At 36.5% G+C, this 21,111-nt stretch overlaps 2 protein-coding genes across 2 annotated transcripts in view; one reads left to right on the top strand and one right to left on the bottom strand.

The window, feature by feature from the left end:
- Positions 1–759: 759 nt before the first annotated feature.
- On the top strand, positions 760–5,440 carry LOC111865659 (protein FAM32A). Its single transcript, XM_023853844.2, has 3 exons — positions 760–899; positions 2,555–2,696; positions 4,352–5,440. Exons 1-3 carry the CDS (start codon positions 835–837, stop codon positions 4,472–4,474), a joined length of 330 nt encoding a protein of 109 aa, XP_023709612.1. The 5' UTR covers positions 760–834; the 3' UTR covers positions 4,475–5,440.
- A 1,093-nt stretch (positions 5,441–6,533) lies between these two features.
- Positions 6,534–21,111, bottom strand: part of LOC111865658 — a 35,521-nt gene continuing 20,943 nt past the window's right edge. Inside the window, exons 7-12 of the mRNA XM_023853843.2 lie at positions 16,516–16,670; positions 13,060–13,299; positions 11,895–12,001; positions 10,654–10,795; positions 9,363–9,551; positions 6,534–8,486 (exon numbers count right to left, since the gene is read on the bottom strand). Of these exons, the coding sequence (XP_023709611.1) occupies positions 9,376–9,551; positions 10,654–10,795; positions 11,895–12,001; positions 13,060–13,299; positions 16,516–16,670 (820 nt within the window). The 3' untranslated portion in view covers positions 6,534–8,486; positions 9,363–9,375. The remainder of the gene's footprint in view (positions 8,487–9,362; positions 9,552–10,653; positions 10,796–11,894; positions 12,002–13,059; positions 13,300–16,515; positions 16,671–21,111) is intronic.

The following is a 21,111-nucleotide window of genomic DNA, read 5'->3' as shown; positions in this document are numbered from 1 at the left end:
TTGCGAGTTTATCGGTTTTGATCTTATTGCATCTTGCTAATTTTATAATTTATTTGAGTGAATGAATGTTTGGATAAATTCTGTTATGCTGCATATTGATATATGCTAGATATGATAGTCATTACATATTTTGTGATTTTATTCGTTATGAATTCTTGCACCTTGCTAATTTTATAATTTATTACTTGTGTCATGTTCTACACCTGTGTGGTCCGATCTATGGATAGTAAATATTGAATATATGAATGTATGGATAAACTATGATATATTAGATTATGATACATGCTACATGTAAATAATCATTACATATCTTGTGTTTACTGGTTTAGAATCTACTGTATTTTGTTAATTTTATAATTTATATTATGTGACATGTCCTATATCAATGTAATCTGATCTACAGGATGAATAAACATGAATGAATGAATGAATGAATGAATGAACTGTCACTTTCTAGATATTCTACGGTCCTAAGAAGGCTACACCGAAAGATGCTTAAAATACAGAAATACGATTTGGATGAAGTATCGTAGTAACAATGATTTCTTGTTTGCTTCTAATTTCACTGGGCGTGGTAAGCATAATCCAAATACATAGGTAACAAACAGATGTAAATTCATGCGTAAATGTAGACTCTCTTTTCACACCATCTAATCAAAGTCCCTACCGTTCGAGACTAACTCGTAGATCCTGTTGGTCTCATTGTCTCCGTTACCGTTGGCAACAGTGATGGTCGGTGACGGTCGGTGACGTCGGTGAGGACGGTGAGGACTTCCTGTTACAATTGCATCCGACTGGCGTTAGGTGTAAGTTGTGCAATTCGTGGAGCTGAAAATGGCAGAGTATGAGGTGTGCGCTAAAGGTGTTCTGAAACTAAAAGGCGATTGTGGAATCAAAAAGTAAGTTTTAAACTAATCAATCGGAGACACGATTGTTTATTATTTTTGAATAGGTAATTATATTAATTGGAAATCCATGGGACAAATTGACATTTTTGCTGTCAATTGAAGGCACACATTTACTGGAACTGTATTCAATTCTCCCCTCTCCCTCTTCGTAAAGTTTTGTGTAACATTGCTGTAATTATCGAGAATGTGTAGTTCCATGTTGATTCAACATGGCACTGCCTTTATGCTCCACTGCATTTCTTCGCTGTCGCAATAATTCTTCATTGGTAATATATACACAGGCTTAAATAAAAGCGGGTATTATTATTTTGTTCGTAAGTACGCTATAACCTCACTTTCTTTTTTTCGTACTTGAGACATGTCGTATTCGCCAGACAACGGAATTTTGCATATTCAGTCATTACCCAATAGGATTTAACAGTAAAATAATTGACTTATGGACTTAATTTTACTCAGGGTTTCAGGATTGGAAAATAATGATAAATATACAGCTTTTAATGTAATGGAGACTTAGGTATTTTATCTCAAGCCATTTGGACGAATGTTTTCAAAGACGAACAGTTGTAACAGTAGTATGTAAAGAAACATGCAACTTGTCTAAGGAAACCCAATTTTTAAAATGCCTCATAATATTAAAAGTAAGAACAATGTTTATGTTGTGAATTGAGTAAAGAGTTATGTGGAAGCACACACTTAAACTTTCGGACATAAGTATTATGCTGGTATCCTGTGCATGTGACAGCTGTTGTTATATGGTTGGGCAGAAGTTTAAGCCAAATTAAGTTCTGTATTTAATTCTGTATTCTCTTAAAGCTCCCTGTTGAGTGACTGTTCATTAGAAAATCATCAACCATCAATCAGATTTTCGTGGAATTTGCTACGAGATATCTTTATATAACAGTAGTCTGTCAAATAAATTGCAAGGAATGCCATAGGGAGTTTTGTATACCACATTACAGAGTAGACCTTTTCTAATTTTTTGACAGACAAAACACTGCATCAGTAAAATGCAATTTAAAAACAAGCTCACTCCTAATGACAGACACTTAATTGCTAAATCATGTACTTTTGTGATCAAAACCTCGATGTCAGTTGCTGTACAAAAACATTTACTTAGCTGTCATACTTCACACTATAATAGGTGATAAAATATTAGTTTCTCTTCCAATTTTTGGTCTTATTGTTTTACTTTAAATTAGCTAATATTTTTAATTATTTATTTCGTCTCTCTAGGTCATTGTTACATGATATAGGACAAGTCAGTTGCTGTACATTGGCTGATTACAATAAGAGAATAAAATTACAATACTTAAAATTGTTTACAATAGATTACAGTAGATTACAATAGTTAAGATTTCACATAGTGTGAGGTGGAATCCATATTAGGTCACGTCGGCTTTCATATGTCCTATTGTAACTGTACTGGTGATAATACTTATGGAGAATTTGATGGAATGAGGATTGGCAGGGGAAACCGAAGTACTCGGGGGGAACCTGCCCCAGCGCCACTTTGTCCATCACAAATCCCACTTGACTAGACCGCAGCAGTGGGAAGCCAGCGACTAACCGCTTAAGCTATGGCACAGCTTTTGAGATAATGCTAGTGAATTAGTGAGTTATTATAATGTGCATGAATTTCATTTTAGGAGGAAAAAGAAGAATGATAAGAAGAAATTACTAGAGCAAGTATCAAAAATTGCTGAAGTAGAGAATGAAGAAAAATCTCAAGTGAATGAAGTAAAACGGACAAAAGCTGAACTGGCATTTCAGAAGATGCAAGAGAAAATGGTAAGATATCTTCAGAAATTATTTCTTTGGTTACCAAACTCATACCTTTTTAATTAGGCTTATCAGTTCAAAAAAATAACACATGTATATAGCGACTGGCGACATAGTATCCAGGTGGAGCACACTAAAGTAGTGAAATGTTATTACTGCAGACATAGTTATACTGCTGTATATCTTTTGCCATAGGGGTCAGAATAGTTTCTGTATAAAGGTATTCACATATTATGGCTGATTAACACTGACCATTGTATTTAATGTGAAAATGTGTGTTACTGGATCCTGAAGTTACACGCAATAATAGTTCTTCAGCAAATATGCAAGAAGATAGAATTTTTGTAGAAGGTCAAACAGCAAAATTGCAGCTGCATGAAATGTAGTTTTAGCTTTTGGTTTGATGATAACTAATGTAACACTGGAGCTAGGGGTGTGAAATATGCTACACACAAGTCATAAATGTACATGTGCGTTATTTATGAAACACAAGCACATGTGTCAATCAACAGTTACAGAAATGAAAGTGCAGTTTTTGGGGTTGTAATAAATTTATGTAGACAGAGTTGGTACTCGAGTAACAAGTTCTGCAAAACAACAAGAATAGTAATCTGTAACACTTTTAAAGCTGCATGGATGCTGTATTATCTTGATACTGATAGCATTGTTAAATAGCCAATCAAAAAAAAAAAGGTAAACTGCAAATGCCACTTAAGCATGCAAGCCCACAAGCTAAATCAGATTTCATTGTTTGATTCTAAATTTGCATTATCTAAGTATGATATTAAAAACACAGGAATCATAGGACTACATGATGGCACAGTGGGAAATATATTTTATGGTATACCCAGAACTCCTTGTTTGCGTGGCACTGTTTCTGCCATAAACTGTATATTATTAAAATGGTAGATCAGTACAGGGCATTTACCTGAAAGTATGAAACCAAAAGCAATAGTTTATGAAGAATTTTAGATTTTAAACTACACCGGGTCATTTGCATGAATTTGAGTAGGATCCGTAACCAACAGCTAATTTGGTAAAAGGTAATCAGGGTGACCTCCTTGCAGATTCCCTCAACCTTTTTTGAATAAGTTGAAAAATTACTTTTGCAGCTACTGAATATACATAGTTAGTGATGTTGGGCAGAGGGAGGAACATACAGCAGAGCTGGTAGGACCAGACATTTGTCCTTTTGGGGTTGAGATTAGATTGCCATTGAAAAGTTGGAAAGGTATAAATTACCAGTACCAGTGAACTGAAGTGAGGCAAAACAGTATGTTCATTAATTCTGTTATGAATAATTTCATCACTAATCACTGTTGAGATTTACCGCAGTTCAGTAATATTTAGTTCCATCACATATGCATTACATTTCTCTGTTGAATCAAAACTCCACAGAGCTGACTCTAAATCAGATTGTGTTACAGTGTTTCAAGAATTGTAGTGGGTGTGTATTTAATGCAGTTGGTATAGCATTATGTAGGAATAAATTGATCTTTAGTGGTATTAGGATAACTATAACAGATTTTGGTAAACAGTAAATAACAGCCTCATTATTATGTAATTAATACTTTTTTTTTAAATATGTAAGAAGCATAATACATAGGGGTGCTTACCATTTACTTGATGGCCACTTTCTCAATTGCCTTTTCTCTTTCTTTCAGCAAGAGGAGCGGATTAAACAAAAGGCTGCAATGACACACAAACAAAGAGTGGAAGAGTTCAACAGGCATCTTGATAGCCTCACAGAACATTTTGACATTCCAAAAGTCAGTTGGACAAAGTAGAAGTCAGTATGGGGAGAATATGTCAGTACCTTGTATATATTGTATATAGTTTCATTTTATTATAAAATAATGTCATAAAATACAGCTTTGTAGAAGTATAAAAATAAAACATACATTAAACCATGAAAACATTATACTTAGTATGTAGTGTAGATAGGTGGTTCATGACAGCCATAAACTTTGGTGCAAACACTTCATTTAATGCCAATTTCTTATTCAATTCCTGTAATTCCTGCATTGTTAACTGCAATTTCTGTAAACTCTTTAATTGATCCAGAATTCTTACTGGCCAGTTTTCTTGCATTAATCTATCCATGGCTTGTGCTTGCAATTCACAAACCCAAATATTCATTTGACATTACATGATCTTCCATTGAAATACATTTATGCAGATTGATAGTTTCACTTAAATCATTACTTTGCTCTTTATTAGATGTACATATCAGGAAAATTGACAGTACTGTCAAAATGCATGTGTTTCAGTGGGCATCCTCCACTTCCAGTTTTAGCTACAGTTTCCAAGCTCCCATGTTCCAGTTTGGCAACTTGGTTCACAATTGGTCAGTCTTCTATTGTACTGGATCTGTCACCATAACAGAGTGTGCTGAGAGTTTCTTCTAAATTATAATCTGCTGAACTAACACGCGCTATCATTAATCTAAATGTGTTACCTCCAAAAGAATCTAACGCTGCCTTCAAAAATTCTTCCTTCCCATGTTGAGTTGTCAGCTCCTGGTTAGAAATGAAGTAAAGAAGGGTGACGATTCTTGCCTGCAGTTGCTACAGCTTCACCAGGCTTCAGTTGGTCTAGCTGTCCACTATAATAAGAATTCTGTGATGTATACTTTTTCTGCTCTTGAGTAGGGTTTATATGTATTGGAATAAAACATGGTCTGCCTAATTGTGGAACATTTTGTACTCCTGCAGTATGTATATTATTTTCCTCAATAAACATATATGAAGGCATGTCTATTTGCATTATTTTGGTCATAATCCTTCAACTCCTCCCAAGTGGTAAGTTTTGTTATGATCATCTGCTAAGAGCTACATAAACAAGAATTTTTTTTCTTCGCTTCATTGAGGAGCTGACATTACAGCCATTGAAACTGGTCTGGAAGTTTAATCCTTACAGAATTTAAACACCTGTAATTTCACACATTATTTAATTCATATTTGCATCACAGTTCAAAAGTACTCTTGAACCGCTGCAGCACAGGTGGAAAAGGGAAACAACAAACTGGAATCCAGTGAATTTTTACTCTATGCACTTTGTTTCCATGTGACTCAGAAATTTATTAGGTTTAAAAATGCAGCATGTCTTATCTGCCCATTCTTCGTTTGTCCTTTACGTTAGATGGCAGTTGCTATTTCTTGTTCTTGTGTTGCGATTGAGTGCTGTAGTTCTTATGGAAGTGATTTTGAAGTAATGAATGGCCATGCCATTGAGAAGAAAGACGTTAACAGTAAATGAGGTAAAATTATTTAGAATGTGGAAAATAATCAAACTGTGTTGCAAAATGAAATTGTTAAGTGTTTTGTGCTGCCTCCATCGTCACTGAGTAACATGATTGTATGGTTGGTGTGAGCGCACCACTTGGTATAGATATTAATATTATAAACTATCATTTCTGTAATAACTAACTGATTGTTGAGTAACAGAAGGATTTTAAAGACTTGCACATTAATGTTTCAAGATAATATTTTAATAGGGTTCACTTTACTGATATACTATTATATGAATTCTTGTAGAATACCAAAGTATATCATTTTATTGAATGCATAAAGGGTGGGCCATAATAGTCTGGCCCTTGCACTGTGACCTTCAATGATCTATTGTGTTTTTAACATACCACTGGCTCGACTCTTTTAAAAAAAAATAACTGTACTTATTTGTTTTAGGACTAAGCTATAGAAAAGGTGAATAATTATGACTTGGATTCTATCCATATTTTTATGTAGTTTTCTTTTAATGACTGAAACACACCACCTGATTATTGTCTAATGAGGACCAAAATACGTTGGGGAATGTGACTGATGGAAATTTAATAAAAGTCATATACCTCTATGATGACATGTTTCAAGATCACATACATACAATGGACTCATATTCCATACAAAAATATATATAAATTTAAAAACATTAAAAAATCACGTGAAACACTTTGCTATAACCACATTTCAGATGCTACTCATAAACCAAGAGATTTCATCTGAATAAAAACACTGTACAGCTCTAGTAAAGCTTATAAATGGACGGTTTTGTGTAGATATTATTTGCAAAGTCGCAAATAGGTACTCAATGTACAGTCTGAGTTGTTACATATTAAAATATTCAGAAGTCAATGATATTAATACATAAACTTATATTAAATATTCCACAACATTCCTCAAATAAATGTTAAACATTATACTATCATCACAAGACTGAAAAAGAAAACATCCAATAAACAGCATTCCTGTTCTTATAAGACAAATGATCGATTCTGATTTTGTACACAACTCTAAAACCAATTAGAAATTATGTCCATATGTGTAAAATTATTGTACTACTCTGTTTATGATAGATACTCTTTCAGTTCTAATTTGGGCATGTCTTATATGCATGTATCAGCATTATACACACTCCTAAACACTAAACAGTGTCTTTCTAGATGAGAAATGAGGGTTTCACAGCAATGATATCAGTTTCACATGTGATTCCCATTGTTTTGGTCAAACATGCAGTCTCCATCTTCAGAGCAGCATGTTCCTCTGAAAAATTGGTAACCACCTACAAAACTACACAATGACATTAACCTATAAGACCACAATCTTAGTTCTTTCTACCTTATGCCTTATCCACAGGTGAGAAATATGGGCAGAAGGGAATGGAAAGTGAAAGAGTCTATTTGTCCACGAGGTTAATACCATGTTCTTACTTGTTTTAGCAGGCACATGGACTCGTATTCTGAAGCAGAACAGATGCCATGGCAGGGCATGTCTTAATATAAAAATATTTACATCATGTGCCTTTCAATCAAAGCATACATATTCGTACATTCCTAATATTAAAAAATAAACATTACTTATTGCAGTCAGTCACAGATGGAATGAGAATGTCTTTGAAGTAATGATGTTTCATCTCACAACCTGGGGTCATTTTAGAACCACACCACTTCTCTTCAGTTAATACAAACTATAGTTACAATAAAAAAAAATGCTACATGAATTTACTATTATATAAATTGCATATAATCAATGATTTTGACTTAAAATTCTAAAACTGATATTAATTTAAACTGAACTAATATAAAATGTTAATATAAAAAATGAATTACATATCAGAATGAACTAACCACACAGGGTTCAATAATTCCTGAGAGAAATTTACAGTATGAGTTTTGCATGTTATGACTATACCTATACTGCGACTTGTAATGTTTTATAGTAGTTCTGTGCTTAGATGTGGCAATCTTAATGATTATTTTTCACATAACATACACTTATTCAGGTGTATGGATTTAAAAAATGTTACAATTTACATACTTCTTCAGTATTACATTCCGAATTTCAGCACTAATTAACATGGTGCTAAATACTAACATTTTTCCCTCTTTTATTCCAAGTGCAAGTTTCATAATCATATAATCTTCCAAATTTATGGACTTTTCAGTTAGTTTACACAAAACAAACTAATTCATGTTCTATTCATTGGGAACTTGCCATCAAACAAGATGAGCCCCTTACACTGTGCAAAATAAGATCATATTCCACCACTTCAATGCTTCTATTCCCTGATGACTGAATAATATCAATGAAAATTATCAGTCTCACAATGAAAGATTACTTGGAGATTCTCTTCAAATGTTGAAATGCCTCTTCTGAAACCAATCTGGATCCCATCCCATATAACTATGTTATCATATGAAAAGATTATCATGGAGTTCTTTCATCCACTTGGGGAAATGAAAGTCACAGTTTTCTGTTATGTCTTCAAGTTCTGGCTGATGAGGCTTCCAATCTATGATGAATTCTGAAAGAAATAACAAAGCTACAAAGAGCATGCATGGCTCAATTACACTCAAGCTTTGCATCATTTAGAGCCATGATTCTCTGAGGTTGGTGACTTAAGACCCTGCTGAAACTAGTATAAGAATACTTATCTTTATATTTAAAGACGTTTATATAACATTTCATGCAAACTGTTCCAGTTTTTGATAGCAGACAGCAAACAATACCTGTGAGCAACAGGTCAAATAAAATTATCTAACTATGGCATATAGCTGCCAATTTAGTGCAGCATAAAAAAATTTTAAGTCTTGTTTTGTCCTTAACAATGTTTAATAAGCTAGAACATAACCCTTCAGCATGGACTTCAAATCTCCTGACATACTACTGCCTGAGGTTATATACGAAATGTCTCTTCAATTTTTGAAGTAACATTTGTCATGTGACTTTTTAATCTATCTGAAATGAAACGAAGACTAATTCATAGAAATTTACTTAAATTTATACCTTTACCACGGCTTCTGGTTAATTTTCTCCTAATTTCCTAAAGACATGAAGACAATACAGGAGACAGGAAATTATAACTGAAAATAAATTTCCTTCTTTCATATGCAATTGAAAGTACTTTCAACAACAGCAACAGGCCAATTTATGCTCAATTTGAATGTATAATTGAGGAATTGGGCAGAAACCACAAAAGCATATTCCATGAAAATTTAATATTATGGAAGTTTTGGTGGAACCAATAGAAACATTCAAGCAATTAAGGAAGATGCAAAATCCAGGTTTCACTGTACAATGAACATAATATAACTGACAAATGTTAAATTATGTCAGCTGGTACAAACTCTAAGAAAATATATCTGAAACGTGTTAAAGACTTAAAGAATGATGGAATTACCTTTTAATGAAATTCAGCCAGCCACTGCAATATGCATGTAGATGTAACATGTCAAAAACATGACCAAGCTTCCAGCAGTGTTACCGCATACAGTAGTTCCAGTGCTGCCAAACTTGAATACTTGTACATAATGCTCTGAATGTATCCATGGGTTACTTCCATCATCAAAATGCATTGGACACTGGTCGCCTACAAGAAAATTTGGCTATTGTTGCAATAATCATATACCGATCATGGTTACAGTCACACACCTGTGCAGTCAGATCACACAATACAACTACTGTATAAATTCACATCTGGAGGGAACTTTTCCACTTTATATTACTGTTAACCTTAATTTTAATGGCACTGTTAGGAACACAGAAGGCCTAAGTATATTCCTATTTTGCATTAAACCTGAGCACAAACTTAATCTTTAAAGTACAGTACTGACATCTCACATACCATAAAACATCCTGCATAGCAGTTACATACAGATGACTTTCTTCCATTAATCTCTGAAAAAACTAATACTGTGCAAACGAGTAACTTTGCAAGCAAGAGAGCATCTGCCACAAATCATAAAAAGCAATGTCAATATATCTGCAATTTAAGTATTGGTTTAATATGAAAACATATCTGAGATTTTCTCTAATACAGAATTTGCTTCAAAAATCCAACAAAAAATTTGGGTGCTTGACTTATTCATAAAGATTCTGGCAACATTACTTATTCCAAATATCATCTTAACTTTTGTAACATCTCCTTTTTCATACACCTATGCAGCTGCAATGTATGAGTAGATGTTAATGTGTAAGGTACCATGCATGTGTTGTGCTAAGCATCAGTATAAGAAGCATGCTTATTCACCTATAGTAAAAAAAACTAAAAATAATTCTAAAGACAAAACAAATTTGTAATTGCAATTACTGAAAAGTTTTATGACATAAGAAAAGGAAGGGAGAGTTGCTGCAAAAAAGCACTGGTAGTGAGAGAGCTTTCTATAGCCAGAAAGCTAAATATCATGCATAGAAGAAAACTGTGTGAATACTTGAGTGAGATGTGGCAGTTTGAATATGATGTATTAAACAAAATGTGCTGAATTCTTTAGCATTGGTGGGGGATTATAGTAAGGCCAAATGTATTATTTACACTTATGCCTGACATGCATACTTTCAATGCTTCAATACATTCACAAATTCTTTTCTTTTTAATATCTTAAAACATATTCAATGTCTTAGGGTATTTTAGACAATGCTGTACTTATGAAAATTACCTAGCATATTTAACAAATATAACACAAAATACCCACGCTCTCGTTCATATTCCTGCATCTCTATAGCTACAGCAGCCCCCTCTGTATAATTCCAGCTTGTCACATCCTGTTTCAAGTCGCAGAAAGGTCCTATTGCCTGAGACATAAGTACGCGGTTCAGATCTGCTCGCTGATATACCTAAAAAAAATACAAACAGTATCTCACTGTCAGAACACAGAAGTAATCATGTGAGAAGATTGGGGGGAGGGGGGCATGGGGAAGAAAATTACAAACTACATGACAAAGGAGTTCATTTCAAATGCTGTTGTTTCTCAACAAATGTATTAACTATGAATAACACAGATGACAAGACAAAATACAATAATGTAAAACACAATGACATAAAAAGGCAAAAGCTTTCTAGTTTGTTTAACTTCCCACTAATATTGAGGGTGACAGTATCTGTTCAGAATTAGTTTTAAAGTTCTAGTCACAAAACTTACTTGGTTGTAAGAAATGTAAAAGAGTTTGATTCTGGTAAGATATAAAATAATAACTCATTTCTTGAGTATAATCCATAAAAAAGGTCTTGCGTAATGTATTTTGTGTTGGTAAGACTGTTACAATGCTTCTCTTTGGTGCCAGAGGCTTGCTGTATCATTCAGAATCTTGCTGTTAAGCTGGACAGGTGAATGTGTGCTCCATTAACTCACAATTATGGGAATGAATTGTTTAAAGATAAATAATTCAAACACTGATGTACTGTCAAGTAACATGTACATGTAATACAATAATACAACAGATTATATAGGTACATGTAAATGTCATTTACTAGCACCTACAATTCACGATACACTTTGTCCCATAGTAGATCAACGTATATTTTAGTTCCCCATTGCCCAATCAACACACAGAAGGTAAATAACACATAAAGATCAATTATCAGAAAATTAGTTTGGTTAACCCTTCAGAAAATCTATCTCACAGATTAATCCAAAAATAGAGGCCGCGGCATAGCTCAAGTGGTTAGTCGCTGGCTTCCCACCGCAGCGGCCCGCGTTCGATCCCGGGTCTGGAAAAGTGGGATTTGTGGTGGACAAAGTGGTGCTGAGGCAGGTTTTCTCCGAGTACTTCGGTTCCCCTGCCAATCTTCATTCCACCAATTGCTCCACAATCACCCTCACCTATCATCTGGGGCTCGTACAACAGGCCAGAAGTGGCCGCAGTACAAGGGACATCGTCCCACCCCAATAGCAATAAAATAATCCCAAAATATATAGCAACAGTTTCTCCTTACCCAGCATCGGTACTTGCTAAAAGGATCCAGCTCATCATATGTGATTAAGTACGACTTGAGGTTCTCCTTCCAATAGCCAATGCACTTCATCTTATAGTCAGGGTCACCTGTAGACAAGTGACAATAACACTGTACATACAAATCATTATGCTTCTAACAATATCCAGTATCTTCACACAGAGTAGCACTGGAGGGATTCTGTGATTTAAAAACCATAAATCTATTAATAACATGAATGAGTCTGGAGCATGAAATATGGAATCAAATTTCCTTTGTTACAACTGTAATTTTATCTGCCTCCAACAGCAGACACTGTACTTCTGTACTGTCCTACTGCAGAACTGCAACTGCCTCGTGCAGCAAAATCTACCTGAGTGCTGTGTTACTGAATATTCAGCAGAAACTGTCAGGACAAGACTTTGGTTTTTAAGTTTTCAGTTCACTTTGCAGAAGTGGTCCCTCCCTTCAAAATAAGAGAGAGAAGGGTGACATATTGTGAGTGAAATTTTTCTTATTTTTAAAATTTCAGGACATCTTGCTACCTTAAAATAGCAATATTTACAATGAAACCATTAGGAAAAAAAATGTTTTCCAAGCTGATGCAGTTAAAAGTTTAATCCACAAGATGCTAGTAACTATTAAAACATAACTTGCAGTGGGCAAGTGAACAAAATTGCATTAATCTAAGATTAGTGTTGACACAGTTATGGTCCCAAACCAGAAAAACTATGAATGCAGGTAAGCAAAGTTTAGTTCCATAAATGAGCAATAATAATTATATAATTAAACTTAAACTTACTTACTCTATTTTCAGCCAAGTTCTGGATATGAATTTAAGCCCCCCAATTTAAAAAAAAATGATGTAATAATGTGCTGGTTGGTCATGGTTCTTGCACACATGAGGAGGAATGACACGTATGGAGCAATGTTGAATAGTGATTAGAAGGAGAACACCAAACAAACATGGACAAAAATCAGCTCCAATGCCATTTCATCCACAGAGAATCATGTGAAGACACTCAGGACTAAAGTTTTTCTTCCACAGGCAGAAAACCAGCTCTAACTGTTTAAGCTGTGGAAAGGCCCTTCAAAAATAATATTTATTTTAAAATAAGGAAGTTTTAAATTTTCAGTATACATACAGAAAAATTCAAGTACAACTTACTGTAAATGTCAACAGGTCTCCCTAAGTGGTCCACACTGAGACAGTATGTTTCATCAATAGCAATTTCCTTTTGTTCTGTGTCACATACTGAGAAGTCAGAGATGTTTTCCTTACAATATGTGTTGGGGCGTGGAGAGAGTGTCACACCACCCAAAATACGAGTTTCAAAAGGCACATCACCACGCTGAGTAAAATTGTACTTTCCAGCAACTGGGCACTGTACAGGTACTGGATTTTTTGCTGAAAACACAAATATAATTCACATAAATGTCCTATATAAAAAACCAGAAATCAAAGAGTTGTAAATACAGATAAAGGCACCTAATAGTACAGTCCCCTTCTGGGGTACTACCATTAACATGGCTGGAGATCTGGTATGTTAAGGGGTACAAATATAACCTGACCCAAAGTCTGCTTGAAAAATACAAATTAGCTCAACATGCATATGAAGAAGGCCATAACATATGTTGGAAAGATGCTAAGGTCTTGCAGACTGAATAAAACACCACATACAGGAAGTAAAGGAATCTGCCCCTGGTAGATCATCCAATCAGTCAACCCAGCTTGGATATCTTTCCCATCTGGACTACCATTATTGCAGCAGGACTCAGAACACTACAACTCCATCCAGTACAGAGTATGTGTGGAAGCTGTGTTTCCATGTATCATACAAAGAAGTTGTCTTCCATTCTAACAGTACTCTGATCTCAACAAAAAAATCCATGAAACAGTCCATAGACATAGGCGCTAGGCCTCACGGGTGTTGACTTGTCTTAATGTTTTAATAGTTGATTCTGAAGGGTTCTGACGATGGTGGAGGACACACAGAATTACTGGGGGTTTGGACTTTTTCCATCGGTTGGAATTTTAGGTCCTCTATTACCTAAAATTCCGGACGATGGAAGAAGTCCAAAACCCCAGTAATTCTGTGTTTTAATAGTTGTCTTAACTCTTGCAGTTGGTTTATATATCCTATGCTGTGTTGGGGCTGGTGTCTGTAGATAGGAACTAGCTCTGCTGATTGAGCTGAATGGAGTAGTTTTCACCTGAAGACGGAAACAGAATCCAGTCTCTGAAACGTTGCCTTTTAAACAAAAAAAAAATTGATGGGTAATGTCCAGGCACACAATAATTGTTATCAACAGATGTTAAAACTTTATGTACAATATAGTAATTATTGTTGCTGTCTATGCAAGTGCCTAAAAACAACGCAGGATAACTAACTCCATGGTAGCGGCCTCCGTAGTCTAGGGGTAATGTTCCCACCTCTTGACTCAAGGTATGTGGGTTCAAACCCGGCGGAGGTCGTGGAATTTTTAAGGGCGGAAAAAATCAGGGAACACGTCCTCTGGGAGGGACTTTAAGCCGTGGGTCCCGTGTCATAGCTTTACAGCACGTAAAAGAACCTCATGTCCCAAGGGGACCTCTGAGCGAAATTCAGGACATTTCCTGCCCAACAGTAGTCTCTAACACCTCTGGTAGATGGGGGAAGTATCGAGATACTGCTGAGCCAGTAGCGGCCAAACTCACTGGCTGAGTCGGGACTGATGGCACGCACCAGTATCGGTAGGGAATAGAGACTGATAGAATATCACAGGGGGACACACAATGGACCAATATCTGGTTTAAGTGCATGGGGAAACACACCCTCTCCAATAACAACAACAACTCCATGGTGGTAAGACCTACTTGACAAGCTGCCATTGTGCAACTACTGAAGGATTTCCCATTTTATGGAACATGAAGGTTCATTACCATGTGCACAAGAGCCCTCCACTGGCCCCTATCCTAAGCCAGATCAATCCAGTCCATACCACCCCATCCTCTCTCTAGGACCCATTTTAATATTATCCACCCACTTAAAACAATGCTGGATGGTGAACATAACACACTTTTATCATGTCTCTGAATTTTTCCATGCAGAAATGATGGGACAGTTGCATATGTAAAAATCCTCTTTTCAGCTGGCAGCTCATACTCATGGAGAAAGACAACTACCCTATTTGCCTGAATACAAGCCATATGCTCCCCTGCAAATTGATGTTTTTAAAATTGGGGTGCAGCTTCTAAGTGGTTCATAAAGAAAACGAAATATCACTGATTGTCTACATCTGGGAAATGTATGTAGTTTATTGTTATGCTCAAGAGATGACACATTAGCTTTCATTAAAGAATACATCAACGCAAACTCAATTTAAATCGCTGTTACCAACTAGTGGAGTCCTGACAGAAATGCATCATACCTACTTTTCTGATGTTACTAGAGCCTCCCATCACCCCTCACCCAAATGAATTAATGTATTGTTACATGGATGGCGTAGCAGGAGGTGGGGGTCGCGTGAACTCTGTGATCTCGCAAGTGACGTCACATACCCCCACTCTGTCCCATCAGTGTGCAACACTCAGTAGACACCCCTTTCCCTGCGGTGATGTAACACGGGACACCGCAGTTGCTATGTAGCCGTAAACAACTCCCGGCAGCGCTGCCCAGCAATGCCTTTGTAAACACGGCGGGGAGCCCGTGCAACGACTGTTCCTAGGCAGTCGGTAAACACGTTACGCAACAGTGGTGCCTATTATGTAACTGTTTTCTGTGTTGTCCGTAACGGGGCTAAATAAGGAGCAGCAAACACTATTCACAGTTAGTTAGTAGTTAGAAGCGAGGGAGTTACGAGTTAGCAAGGGAGTCAGTCAACCAGTCAGTTGTAGTCTAGCATTCGCAGGCCAAGTAACTGTAGTACTGCCCATGGAAGTAGTTGTGAGACTGTAAATTGTGACTGTAAGAGCGAATGTGCAATAAATTCGCTATATCCAATACGGCGTGAAGTTACTTGTCGTGTGTTATACACCCAACACGTGACAGTATCTTATAGGGACAACATAAAAACTTGCTTACTCTGAGCTGTTCTGGTTGTTGTGTATAATGGCGAAAATGCATGAATAATTTTTTCATTTCAAGATATAATTTTGGGGGTGCAGCTTATATTCATGCAAATACAGCACTTTGTTCTCATGACTGAAAAATATAACAACTTATAATACTGAGCACAAGACATTCCTACAGCCATTTTTTATGATCAATTACAGCTTCCACACACGGACACCCTGTCAACATTACCAGTAGTGCTGATGCTTCCTCGTTCTACAGCAAGAACAGGTACATTTCAGCCTGTACACAGAATGAGGTTACTGAAAAGGTCCTTACAGTACAAATCTTATGAGACTATATATTCCAAGCAGCTCGAAATGTTTATCTAGATTTTCAATCATTATACAGTGTTAATTTGATACTTTCTTCAGTCAGTACTAGAGCTGTAGAAGTGCAAACTGCCTTCATGTGAAATATGTATTCAAAGGACATTCTAGTAACTGACTGACTGGTTACTTTATGGTTTTGTAATAAACTGGCTTCTCATGGGCCACAAAAACCTCAAACTTTCACAAATGAAGTCTTACCTAAGAACAAGTCATATTTCCATGCTTCCTTGTTCTTAAATTGTACCCATGAACAAACAGTGTGGAAATCATCTTTGATGACAGCAATACCACGTCGGTAACGAATAATGTTATGGTGCTGAGGTACGAAATCAAAACACACGTAGTCCTTCTGACTGGTGAGAGAGACACACAAATCAATTAATTGTTAGTGAACACTAAACATTACAGTTCCCTGTTACTCTAAGCATGACCTCATTTTAAATGAAACTGTTCTAAGTGACTGAGGACAGGAACATACACAAGAAAAACAAACATTTGTCATAACTGCGATATTTATGCAATTTCATGTTGCGATTATAAGATTCTTTCTTTCTCACATTATGAATGCATTTATTATTAAAAATAAACTGTCTGAAATTAAAGAGGAGTGGATATATTCCCAACTTTGTCATGTTCATGGTGGTAAACTACAGTGAGACTTGAGTAACATTCTTAAGTTAACACTGCTGCCATACAAGAATTCACTTTATAAAATAATTCTACAGATATTCATAATCTTCCATACTGTATATTATAGTTTCAGATAAAACTGTGTAAGTGGCATGTCTGTGTTAATTTATGATAAAATACCTTAATAAAAGTTCATTTTATATTTTCATCCCTGTTACAAATTTCACTTTTCTTTTTAAATTCAACATGACACAAACTACCAAATACAGGGTAAGGCATTGCATCATTAATCCCGAAGTTGCGATTTCTCACACCGACAGATTTTGAAATATGACAATAAACCATTCATTGTATGAAGAAAGCCATCTTCTGGGATGTGGTGCCATGTAGAAATTGTGTTAACCGACGTATTGGAGGAAGGTATCGCACAGGGTAGAAGACAAGAAGAAATCCATGGGCGAACCAGCAGAGCAGGTGCAACAGACTGTGTCCAGTCAAGTAAACACAGCTGTATATGAGAAGGAGAGGAGTGTGGCTACATAGGGAAATAGTAGAGAGGAGGAGGGGAAGGGTCTGGTGGAAGAGCCAGCAGGTAGTGAGCCAGAGCTGGTATAGAGTATGTGTTAGGGAGAGAGAAGGGAAGGTTAAATGGGGGGCATTAACCCTGTAGCTCAGGGGCTGTGATGGACCTGAGTGGCCTACAGGGGCTGCCGCATTTCGGAGGTTACTTGAGGGAACAGATGAGAGGCTTCCATGACTTACTAAGACAAAACCCCACCTCTCTGTTCATATTGGTGGGATGGAGTTCAATCTCAATGGCCTCCCTAATGATGTGATCCATATAACAGGTCTTGGTAGCAAGGATGGAGGTATTCTGAAGCTGAATGCGGTGTTTGTCCAACAGGACCAACGGACTTTGCCTTGCAGTAACAGTCCAGATCTGTACTTATGACATGCTTGTTTCAAACGTCGGCCACATCACCAGCTATTCTGACTAAGATTTATGTGGTTTACCTTAGTGTCTCCAAGGAAACTGGGATAATGCCACAACTGGGATATGACTGTTTCCTTCTAAATCTTTTCCAATTCACCATTCATCTATCATTATATGATTTGGCACTACATATTCTGCAAGACTGAAAGATATAGCTGTCCCTGTGCTTAATTGTGCAAGCACCACACCACAAAGAGAGTGAGGGAGAGCAGAGAAACAGCAGCACCATTCTTAACCTTGGCACTAGATGGGGAAAAGTGGTAAGCTTCATGCTCCTGCCACTTCAGCTCTGGGGATATAGTCCCCAGTACCCACCAGACAGGAAGCTGGGTGAATTCTAAAACTAAACTTGATATTAAGGAGCAGAAAAACATCTCTTGCTCCTCCTGTGAATAAAACCCTGATTCCTCAGGAATTCAGCCAGCTTCCTTCCTGCTGGAAGAATCAACAAATGGAAGCAAAGGTGAAGCAGCACATGTTAGACAACATGACTATACTCTATAACAATATCATTTTTATAAACATCTTATCTGATAAGCAATAAGTTTTTTATTTAAGAAGTTTATGACTGGCCAGGGGAGGGGGGGCAGACCACACACAACACAGTTGTAACATTTCTGAATGACATGGTTATTGTTATTACTTTTTTGGTGAAACTGCTGAAAAATATCAGATATTTAGGAACTGTTACAAGTTTATGGAGAAGAAACAATATGTACAGCAGAATTTAGTGTGTAGCTTTACAGAATTCACAAAGAAAAGGATAGGAAACATGATTAATGATCTAGTCATCCAACTTCAAGAAATCATTCAAATGTGAAACGGTGAGATAGATTTTAATTGGAAGCCCAAACATGATGACTGTGCAACAAGGATGCTCAAAAATCTCAACAATAAGAAAACGTTACAAGGATAAATACTTTGTTCGGATCTTTCAGACACAATTCTGAAAACTGCTGGCAATACCTGGACCTTACAATATGCCTCAGAAACTGAAAGCTAAGTCCCCAATGGAGAAGTCCAAGGTCTCCAAGACAAATGTGCATGCCAAAATTAGTTTAACACTATGCTGATCTGAGACTTTCAGTGTTGACTGGAGCTACCTTCTTAATGTACAGCCTCCATATTCAGAGTCAAAGAGTAAGTTGTACAAGTATGTAGCAAGCACAGTGAGTTTTAATCTGCTTGCTTCCATGGCTTACTCACTGATCCTGCAGATAAAGGCAGTTCATCACTCTGGAACATCGGCAAACTTCTACCAGAATACATGGCTGATCTACTTTACAGTTATTGAGTTTTTGGACATTGTCCATCATCCTGTATTTTATTTAAAACACAATGTTTCGGAAACCAGATTCTGTCTCCATCATCAGGTAAAAGCCTACTCAGTTTGGCCCCATTGATAGAGCTAGTCCTTATCTCTGAACACCACCACCCATGTTTTAATGTCTGTCTTTTAACTCCCACTGATGACCTATGTTGTGTTTGGTTTATATATCCCATCTTGTGCTGGCGCTGGGAGACAGACACTAGCTCTATCGATTGGACCCAAATGAGTAGGCTTTTATCTGAAAACAGAGACAGAATACAGGCTCTGAAACGTTGCACTTTAAATAAGAAAACATGGCAATGGATGTCCAAAAACTCAATAATTGTATTAATATACCATCATCACAAATTTTTAGATCTGATCTACTTTACTGATTCCAAAAGAATCGTCCATTATTACGTAAATTTGCCACATTCAAAATAATCATGCATTTCACCATCAGGCTTTGAACATTATTCACATTATTCAATGAAATCAATGAGCCAAGTGGATCTCACATCATGCAAAAGTAGCGTCCCATAGTTCTTATGTTAGGCACTTTTCACCAAAAAACCATATAATTTTGAAAATACACTGTACTCACCACATCTGGCTACATGTCACTTTCTGAAATTCCCAGACTGAAGATTTAATTGAAATTATCTCATTTTTAATTTAATACAGGGATTCAGAAAAACTGTTAGCAAAATACTTCAAGGCACAGCAGACAAAGGATTGCACTTTGAAGGTCATGACACCCATTAGCAATGATAAAATATACTGAAACTTCAATACAGTATGATTTATAACAAGGGATTATAATTACAGTGAAAAAGACTACTAGAACTGCCAATTTCTTAATGTTACACATATGGAAAACCATCACGAACAACAAGGGCTTTTTTCCAGCACTGTCGACATAATGAGTAATTCGTAACTGGTTGCCACTGTTTTCTCTTAATTTTCCTACCAACTTATTGCAGTTTTGCTTCCCAAGTTATTTATGGCTAGCAGTCTGCATAGGTCCTGTTACCTTGCTCTCTCTGAGCCACCCTTGACTAGGAGAAAGTTCACATTCTATAATCTGATAGCAGCTTACCCTCACCAAGTTTCAACCATTAAGAAATGTATATCAAGAGACATCCTCTGAATATCTTCATCAGTCCAGTAGCTTGTCTTATTACCTACTGTGTTGTTGGCTTCTTTACAGAGACAATATGCAATGTGCAGTATCTTCCTCTTTTTGTCATACAGATTTCCCCTTCCCCGAGTGCCCACTGACTTCAGATGAAGTTGCAGAATACAACCATGAAAGCACATGTTTAAAGTTTTGTCCCTCACCAAACAAGGTTTGATTTCTGGTGGCACTTGTCATGACTTTCCTGCTCATAGAACATTTTTTACTATCAAAACCACACATGTTGTGACTTACCTTAACAATGTTCTCCTTTTCATTGAGTATATATTGATGAAATTTGTTTCACAATCTTAGTCTGTGGCTATGTGATGAACACAATGAAATGAGACCTGCGCTATTAGCTTAAATTCAGTGATGCAGGAACTAAGAAGTTATGGAGCTATACACATGTCATAAACCTAATTTCATTATAAGCATTAGTAAAGTGAAGTATGTAAAGTAAAGCTATCCCTGTAACAGGCCGTGAAGGCCCATAGGGTTGTGGGATGTTGAGGGTCCCACATTATCTAGACAATCGGCTCAAAGATGGCGGTAAGGTTGTCAGTCTTACGCGCCGGCCGCGATTTACTCCCTAGGAAAATTATTTAATTAATTCCTGGTACTCATTTCTGTTAGAGGCTGAGCTGACATTAGGGCCATAGTGCGGCTGGAAGGATTAGGTCA

The sequence above is a fragment of the Cryptotermes secundus genome, unplaced genomic scaffold (assembly GCF_002891405.2).
Source record: "Cryptotermes secundus unplaced genomic scaffold, Csec_1.0 scaffold19, whole genome shotgun sequence".
Taxonomy (NCBI): Eukaryota; Metazoa; Arthropoda; class Insecta; order Blattodea; family Kalotermitidae; genus Cryptotermes; species Cryptotermes secundus.
This window is presented reverse-complemented; position numbering and strand designations above follow the sequence as displayed.

What these genes read in the sequence shown, in the direction of transcription:
- LOC111865659 (XM_023853844.2), top strand. Translation starts at nt 835, where the DNA reads ATGGCAGAGTATGAGGTGTGCGCTAAAGGTGTTCTGAAACTAAAAGGC. An exon ending in GGCGATTGTGGAATCAAAAA is followed by an intron (nt 900 to 2,554) that starts GTAAGTTTTAAA and finishes ATTTCATTTTAG; the next exon opens with GAGGAAAAAGAAGAATGATA. An exon ending in AGAAGATGCAAGAGAAAATG is followed by an intron (nt 2,697 to 4,351) that starts GTAAGATATCTT and finishes TCTTTCTTTCAG; the next exon opens with CAAGAGGAGCGGATTAAACA.